Source organism: Sesamum indicum, linkage group LG6, assembly GCF_000512975.1.
Source record: "Sesamum indicum cultivar Zhongzhi No. 13 linkage group LG6, S_indicum_v1.0, whole genome shotgun sequence".
Lineage (NCBI taxonomy): Eukaryota > Viridiplantae > Streptophyta > Magnoliopsida > Lamiales > Pedaliaceae > Sesamum > Sesamum indicum.
In genome coordinates, this window is record NC_026150.1 from 19,191,654 (window position 1) to 19,201,213 (window position 9,560).

General features: G+C 32.2%; 1 protein-coding gene across 1 annotated transcript; it reads left to right on the top strand.

Moving 5' to 3' along the window:
• On the top strand, positions 1,364-3,581 carry LOC105165140 (7-deoxyloganetin glucosyltransferase-like). Its single transcript, XM_020694232.1, has 2 exons — positions 1,364-2,131; positions 2,574-3,581. The coding sequence occupies exons 1-2, from the start codon at positions 1,375-1,377 to the stop codon at positions 3,503-3,505; spliced, it is 1,689 nt and encodes a 562-aa protein (XP_020549891.1). The 5' UTR covers positions 1,364-1,374; the 3' UTR covers positions 3,506-3,581.

A 9,560-nucleotide genomic window follows, 5' to 3' on the forward strand; every position in this document is an offset into this window, starting at 1 on the left:
CGATGGAATTATATAAATTAGCTATAACGATAATTAAATCTCACAAATCTAATATTTCAATTACCCAACTATATCATTTTTATATCAAATGAGATATTTAATACGACACTAATTTAAATAATCAAAATCATAAAGTACTCCGATTAAATAGTATATCGCTTAATATAATCAACATTTAATAAATGGAGTACTTAAATAATAGAATTATATAAATTAATAAAAATTAAAGTTCAAAATCCATACCTCTGTTTTTCCGAAATGTGTGTGCGCGTTGCTGTGTGCATATGAGTGTGTGTATTAATGTGCATATGTGTGTATGTTATGAAATGAAGAGTAAAAAGGAGAGCCCCACCGCCTCACTTCAAACCCTCTCTCTCCTCACTTTATATATATATATATATATATATATATATATTATATTATATTATTATATACATAATAATATTATTATTTTATATATTTAATTAAACTTTTCTCAAAATACCCATTACGTCCTTTCTAATTTTCTTTAATTAATATAAATTGTCCCAAAATATTATAACAAACTTCAATTTAATCCGTTCAAGTTTTATTATATTCCGATTATGGCCCATAATTTATTTACTAATTAACTAAATTTTATAAAAAAATTATCAATTAATCCCACAATTATATATTATAATTTTTTTGGGGCGTCACATACTGAACTTGTTTTATTTTTCAAAACACAACACAAAAAATAATTTATTATTTTTTTATATAAAATATTTGGCTCATTTCTTATATTACAGTGGGATAAATTGTATTTTTTTTTATTTTTTTAACTTAATTTATTTACGCTATTAATCCAGTTTAATAAATTGAAGTCCTTCATACTTTTTACATTTATATATTGGAGTTTGCTATTTTAGAGTCATAAAGGATAATTAAAATAATTATAAAGTCTAATATATATAATTTTTTTTGTATAATTATTAAAGTTTAAATAAAAATAAAAGGATAGGGGGATTTAGGATTCCCTAAGGCCTATATATACGTTATTGTATTAAAGCCTCATAAATGATTTATGACTAATCCCTAATGTACTTTGATAAACTAATAAACAATTAGTTCAAAATAAATATAGTCTGTACTATAGTGATTAAATAAAATATATATAAGTAATAAACAATTGGACTAAAACTACCTGCACGAATTATTTTATTTTAAAAAAAAAATTATACACATCAACGTATATATTAAATTAAATAAATCCAATAAAATCAATAAAAAAATTCAGTTGGAAATTTTTGCCCTAGATCAAACTGAGATGATAATTTGGATGAATTAACCACAAGTATACTTGAGCCATCAAGTAATTTATATACAAGAAGAGTGTCAATCTCTTGGTTATGTATGATTAAGCAACCGTGCAAGATTTTTTTCCATACAAGATATGTTTCCCTATTTATGGGCAACCTATCCTCCAGTAATGAGGCACAGACCTCCATACCAATGGCGCCAGCACCAGACACCTGCAAGAAACCTCACGCCGTCTTAGTCCCATTCCCAGCACAAGGCCACCTTAACCCATTCCTCAAGCTAGCAAAACTCCTCCACCACCGAGGCTTTCACATAACATTCGTCAACACAGAGTTCAACCACAACCGCCTCCTCAAGTCCAAAGGCTCCACCTTTCTTGAAAATCTGCCTGATTTCTGCTTTGAAACCTTCCCAGATGGGTTGCCTCCTTCCGACGCCGACGCCACGCAGAGCGTTCCAGCTCTGTGCGATTCCATGCGGAGAAACAGTTTGGTCCCATTTCGAGAGCTTCTTGCGAAGCTCAATAATAGTTGGGTTGTTCCTCCTGTTACTTGTGTTGTTTCAGATGGGGTGATGACTTTCACCCTCCAGGCTGCTCATGAGATGAATGTGCGTTGTGTGCTGTTCTGGACGTTTGCAGCTTGTGGGTTCTTGAGTTTCAAGCTCTGTGCGGATTTAATCGACAGGGGGATCACTCCCTTCAAAGGTATTGTCGTCATATGTATAATGTGGATGGAAGGGTTGGAGATGAATGTGCGTTGTGTGCTGTTCTGGACGTTTGCAGCTTGTGGGTTCTTGAGTTTCAAGCTCTGTGCGGATTTAATCGACAGGGGGATCACTCCCTTCAAAGGTATTGTCGTCATATGTATAATGTGGATGGAAGGGTTGGTTTCTAGGTCAAATTTGCGTGTTCTTGTGTTTGATACGTTTTTCACAAAGCTGTCTTGCAGCTTTGTTTCGTGTTGCTTTCAGTTTCAATTTTCGATTTTAAGTGGGAAATGTCGGTTTTCAATCTTGCACATATTTTATTATGAAAAGAAAATATGTTATGAGATTACGTTTTATTTGTTAGAGTGCCAAATGAATATATTTTTTTTATTTGATGAAAATGATAGTTTTATTTTTTTATTATTATTAGTGTGAAATCAAATATATTTTTAATTGATTTAGAATTGTCTGTAGTATCAAAATATATTTTTAATTGGTGGTGTCAAGATCATGATTATGGTTCTTTTTCCAGATTATGACACTTATTAACATACTTGCAAACTCCTGAAATTGTCTTTTTCTAGATTCCAGTTACCTGACAGATGGAAGTTTAGAAGCCCTGGTGGACTGGGTGCCGGGCCTGGAAAACTTCCGGTACAAGCACATACTGACATTCATTCAGACAACGGATCCTAATAACGTCCTGTTAGCCTATGTTAAGGAAGAAATAGAGGCAATCTCAAAAGCTTCAGCTGTCATTCTGCACACGTTCGACGCCTTAGAACGCCGTCTCTTGGACATCCTGTCGCCGAATTTACCTCCAATCTACACGATCGGCCCTCTTCAACCGCTTGTCGATCAAATTTCAGTGAAAAATGCTGTATCATCTATGGACTTCAGCCTCTGGAAAGCTGAGGACGAATGCTTCGAGTGGCTGAATTCCAAAGAGCAAAACTCGGTTATTTACGTGAACTTCGGCAGCGTTGAAGTGTTAACACCATGTGAAATTCAAGAACTGGCACTCGGGCTGGCAGAGAGCAAGAAAAACTTCTTGTGGATACTCAGGCCTGATTTGATCAAGGGAAATTCAGGCATCCTGCCGCCTGATTTCAGTGCTGAAACTAAGGACAGAGGCCTGATCGTGAGGTGGTGCCAACAGGAGAAGGTCCTGAACCACCCGTCTGTGGGTGGATTCTTGACACACTGCGGGTGGAACTCGATCATCGAAGGCATAACTGCTGGTGTGCCATTTTTGTGCTTGCCACAGACCACAGATCAGCCTGCAAACTGCAGGTCTGTTTGCATTGAGTGGGGGATTGGCCTGGAAATTAGCAAGAATTTCAAGAAAGATGAAGTGGGGATGCTTGTGAAGGAGCTGTTGGATGGAGAAAATGGGAGGGAGATGAAGAAGAGAGCAATGGAGTGGAAGAAACAGGTTGCGGCGGCCACTGCTAGTCCTCAGGGTTCATCTTTTCAGAATCTTGAAACGTTAGTGAAAGAAATGCTCCTAAAATGATTCTTGATGAAAAGTGTTTGATGCATGTGGAATTCGGAATAATTTGCATCTTTGTATTTGTTTGGACACTATTTGTTTTGTGGATGTTGATGAACCAAAAACGGTTACGACTGTTTTCCAATAATTAGTTTTATAATCTATGTATATTAATATATATATATTTTATTCTTATTAATAATATATTTTAAAATATAAAATATTACTTATTATATGCAAGTAGGAACGACATGTCAAAATAGCTAATATATTAGAAATCAATATTATATTGGGTTTGTAACTCATGTCAAAGTCATAGAAAAATTGTATTTTTATAAAAAATAATAAACAAAAAAAAATGGATAATTCAAATTTTATATACAAAATGAATATTTGGTAAATACCCTAAAATTTAATATTATAACAAGTTATTAAATATAAAAATAATTAAATTTAAATTAGATTGTTAACTAATTTATTTGAAAACATCTATAAATCTTTTGAATAATTACAAATATTCATACACATATCTAAGTTTAATTTATTAAAAGAATCTGATATGTATTTTTGGAGATATGCCTAATTTCCTCAACCCAAAATTGGATTAATGGCTTATATGGTGAACCATGCAACTTCATAAAACCTATAAATGCTGGCATGTATATTTTTGCCGCCCTTAATATTTTCTCCAACCTCACTACTGACTTAACTATCAAAACTATTGATCATCATGCAAATGAGGGGGGTTTTCTATTTATCAATTAATTGTACTTAGACTTTTTCTAAAAATTTAAATTACACTTTTTGCCCCCAAAAAACTTTTAAAACTACGGTTCCATCCTTCTGAAAATTGTTCGTTTACCCTTTCTATTAGGGTTTGGATGGAAAATTGTTGATTTTAATAATGAATAATATATGTAAACTTGGAAAAATACTTTTCAGTTTGGTAAATTAGGGGCAATAATTTTGGTCCTATTCAAATTAAAATTCACAATTAGTCCTTAATTTTAAAAATTGCAGTAATTTTAATCCTCAACTGAAAAATTTCACTTCATCAGCTATGTCAACACTTACATTTGGGGGCTTTCGGTAAATTTGTTGAGTGGCAATTCAAGTTGTAACTTTTAATTGCAATTTTAGTCATGAATCTTTAAGGGGTTGATAATTTTGGTACTTTAACTTTGGATGTAGTAGTTTTAGTCCTCTATCTTACAAAATAGTAGCAATTTTGGTTGTTAAGCTTAATTAGTGATCATTTTGTCTTTTTATAACAAAAGTTCAATAGTTGTATTATATGTTTTTAATCAGACCCAACATGCTTCCGAAATAAAATTAAGGCTCAACATACTTCATACTTCTGATTGATTGTCTAGCCACCAAGTATTCCAAGCCCTTAGTTTTACAAAATTATTCCAAACACACTGCCACAATATATGTTCACAGGTACTTGACTCCTTTAGCAACAAACAACAACAAATGCAATGAGGTGTCTACAATCCATTGAGATTTTGGTGGAATACAAGCAAGTAGAGGTCATGTCCATGTTTTGGTACAAGAGTTTTATTTTCATAAGTATATGGATTAACTTATATCGGTAGTTTGGAAATATTTTTTGGATCTCTCTTAAATCTTAAGAGAATTTTGAGGTATTCGATCAGTTCCGTTTATCATAATATAAGACTGTAGAGCTTCATAAACTTACATGATCAATCTCTCTTTACTAATATTTACCCAGATCTTGGTGTATTGTAGACATTTGTTGTTAAATGAGTCGAGTGCTTGTAAATCATCTGTTCCAGTAGTATGGTTGGAAGAAATCTATAAAATCAATGGATTTGAACCAGCAAGACGGTCAAATGAAGGTACGAAATTTATGAAGGTTTAATTTTAGTTCGGAAACATGTTGAACCAATTCTTTTAGGACCTAATTAAAAACATATGATAAAACTATTAAACTTTTATCATAAAAGGCCAAAATGGTCATTAAATGAGCTTAAGGACCAAAACTGCTACTATTTTAAAATATAGAGGACTAAAATTGCTATAGCCAAAGTTAGATGACCAAAAATAACCCATTAGAGATAAATTTGACATACTAAATTGGTGGAAAGTAAACACTCAAAGGCTTTTCTAGTAGTATCAAAGAAATAATTTGCCTGCATTCCCCCATTATCATCCAACTGTATTTCTTGATTTTTCAATTCGCGACAACTTTTAAAAAAATTAATGATTCTAACAAATACATAAGTAGGTATAAAAAGAATTTTTTTCTCAATTGATCTGATACGCTTGTCTCATATTCTCCCATACCCAATTCATATACACCCTTGTCCAATATGCCCCCCAAATCGGTTACACTTTGATCACGTGATGCAAATCAACTCGACTTTTTGAGCAAGCCCGCATTAATTCTTAAAAAATCGACAGCTAATGATGACGGACATTAAAATTTAATTTTTTTTTACCTAAGGATTATCGTTAGTGTTTCGTAACGATAAACTAATTCTATCACATATTCATAAATTCCAGTATATTACAAGTGCCAGATTAGGAATTATCAGATTTTCATTCGAAAGTAGACAGTTAAATTTTTGAGTGTTTTAGAAGGGTACTTGATTTAGTAGTTGGTCACACGGCATGAACTACATATTAATCTCAAGGCCCACAAATATTAGGGTAAAAAGTATTTCGTGTTGTGAATAATGGTTGTTGTTGTTGTTTTTTTTTTTTTTTTTTTTTTAATTTTAATATGGTAATTTTAATATGCCATACTAATTATATAAGTTTTGCAAATTACCATTTCAAATCATTTTCCTGTGAAATTTTTACTAGAAAATAGTCACAAACAACATACATGTGTGATTTACACCACAAAATCTTATATTTGGTTCATTCGTTAAGTATTAGTCGTTATTATATGTATATAATAAATATTTATTAGATCAAAATAAGGATTTTTTTCATAATTTTATGCATAAAAATTTGATGTTTTGTATATTTATTCGTATTTTTCTATAATATATATATATATATAATTATCTATAAGTGTTTATTTTTACACATTGTAATAGATATCTCATAGTTTTACATACGTGCTAACTATCACTAGAGGAAAATGCATTGATTATGATAAATAATCGTAGTAAAAGCATAAGTTGTCACAAAATATGGTGGGTGTCGAGATCACAAAAAATAATTCCTAAAATACTTGTGAAAGTGGAAGTAGGGTCAAATCCACAGGGACTGGTATAAGTTGATTTCTTTAAGAAAAAAAAATAATGGGGGGGGTTTGATAATAAAAAGAAATAATAAAAAAACTAAATAAGCTATAAAACAATTAAAATTACCTGACGAAGACACGAGAGAAAGATTTTCTGGTTAAGGCTAGGATCATGCTTGATTCTTGTGAATTGATCATTGATGCAAGAATAACACATGTATAAAAAAATAAATCAGTTATAATGTTGGTACGACCTAACACCTTACCTTTCCTTACCTTTTTGTCAGTCAAGGTACGACCGTTAGCTAGATCCCTAATTAACAGACAACCCTGGGAACGTCCACAAGATTTAATCTATTAACTGCATTAAGAATTAGAAAAGCTTGATTCTAATCAACAAACTCCTACGAGGATAATTCGTTTAAACTAGATCATGCATTCTCCATAACATAACTAATTACTATGACATAATTAATCATGCTATGTTGCTACTAAGCATTGAACTAAATAAACAAGTACACGGATTTATAAAGTCCAATTAACTAAGCAAACCTTTTGATAATGAACAATTAACCATATCATTCAAAAATTATATATTTGTAATTAAAGCACATAGAATAGCATGAATATTCATTTAACAAGTATAAAGAGCATATTAGATCTCACAACATATTACGAATCAAGCAATCACCATACCTTAACCAGAAGATAAGAAATTTAGCCAGACATGTTAATGGAAGAACACACTAAAAAGTGGAATTCCTTTAACTCCGGTTATAAATTAAAACTAAAAGAGAGAGGGTGAAATAAGCTAAAATAAAGTATTCTATTGACTTCCAACGAATAATCAACCCTCTGAAAATGAAGAGACTCCCCCTATTTATAATAAAAGTCTCATACGAATCTAGACGTAGGGGGAATAAGTACATAATTAATTTTAAAAAGGTAAATAAATCACAAATAACATGTTTTAAGGAATCATTTTCAAATCTAAGCACATGATTCCTTTTTCTCATATGGAAATAACTCATTTCCTTTCTTCACCCGAGTTGACCACTCGACTGAGCGTGGGCACGTTTAGTCAATCCTGCAGAAATTGCCTTGTAATCTTCTTTTTACTTTTTGATGCCTTCAATTCCAATTTTAGCTTGACTTTTGCCAAATTTGTCTCATATCTTTCCTTTTGGCTGAATATACAATAAAATCACATGATTAGGAATATTTTGACTTAAAAAGGAAGATTAAATCGTTATAAAATTGTGATAATTGCATAGTTATCAAAATACTAATATGATTGTATAGTAACTCACTGACAATCTGCCCCAATCCAAATAAATCGCAAAGTGTACTTTTGACGATTATTGGGCTAGGTTTAGACTAAGCTTTTTAAGAATCGCAAATATTGAGTTGATAAAAAAGAATTTTTTTTATCTAAATTGGCCAAATCCACATTGTATACGCTCCTAATTGATATAACAAATTGAAATAAGGAAGAAATAAATATCGATAATTTCGAGGTGTTTAAAAAAAAATAAATGTACTCTTCAGTAAGATTTTCCAATCAAACTCTTCTATATTATTTTTTCTTTTCTAGTACCAAAAAAAAAAGATTAGATAGGAAAATCTAATTGCTCGAGCAAGTCATGGAGAAGAAACCCTTCTTAATATAATGTAATTTTTTTTTTTTATCTAGTAACTATCCATTAATCAAATAACAAGGAGCTCAAGGGATTTGGGACCCTTGTCCAAAAACTATTTGTGGGAACATTGGTGGGGGAATAGGACCATCCTGATTGGCCCATTTTTCTAACCTATGGGCCATTCCATTACAAAGTCGTGGGATCTTTCGGAGTTCTCACTTGGGTCTAAGCTCCTAGATTCTCCTAATTTCCTTAATATGAATTTTTGTCGCCAAATCAGCATCCTCGGGATTTCCTTTAATCCATTGAACATCAACAAGGGAATCGGAATCAAAGATGACTTGTTCAGTTCCATCCTTGTGAAGAGCCTCCATGCACTCCGAATTGCTGAGTTCGGCCAATGATGCATTGTACACAAAAATTTCAGCCCTTGTTGCATGTCTGACAAAGGAAAATTTCAAGGGAAAATTCTTGGCCAGACTTTGCCAAAATTTAATCAATCACATAGTAAATATGCTTTGAAAATTCTCTCTAAATTATATACCAATCATTATATTTATTTTATAATTAATTTAGGTCTGACTTCAAGGTGCACAGTGGATCGAGTCAGCCCAGGACTGGCACTGACCAATCCAAAAAACCCGGTCCAGGACTGGCCCACTACTGTTTATAGCGGTCTTTGGGCAGTCCTAGATCTCTAAGTGGCTCTAATGGGTCAATTTTTAAACTCAGGCCGAACCCATGGACCGCCCTGGTTGAAGCCCGAACCGAGCCCAGACCAATCCCGCATCGGGTTCGGATGTACTTGTTTAATTTTTTATATGATATTGAGGTTTTCTTATAAATAATTACTTAAATTTATAATTACCTTTAGAAATAAATAAATCACACAAAAAAAATATATAGAAATATAATAGTTAAAAATATATATAATGAACTTAAAAAAAAAAGCCCAATAGGCTCGGTCAAAACTAGCCCTGTCCCAAGCGGGCCTGAATCAAACCAATCTTTTTTTTATTAGTTCAATCCAATTTTGATTTGGGTTAGCCCAATCTTGCTCATTGTGCATCATGAGTCTAACTAGACTTAATCTTAAGCAAAAGCTTTTTATAAGTATATAAATAGGTCTTTATAATGTGGTGTGTGATGTGATCTGATTTCTAATGATCGTCCGTCGTTTCTAACTATTGGGCTCAGAGAAACAAAGGGAATAAACTTC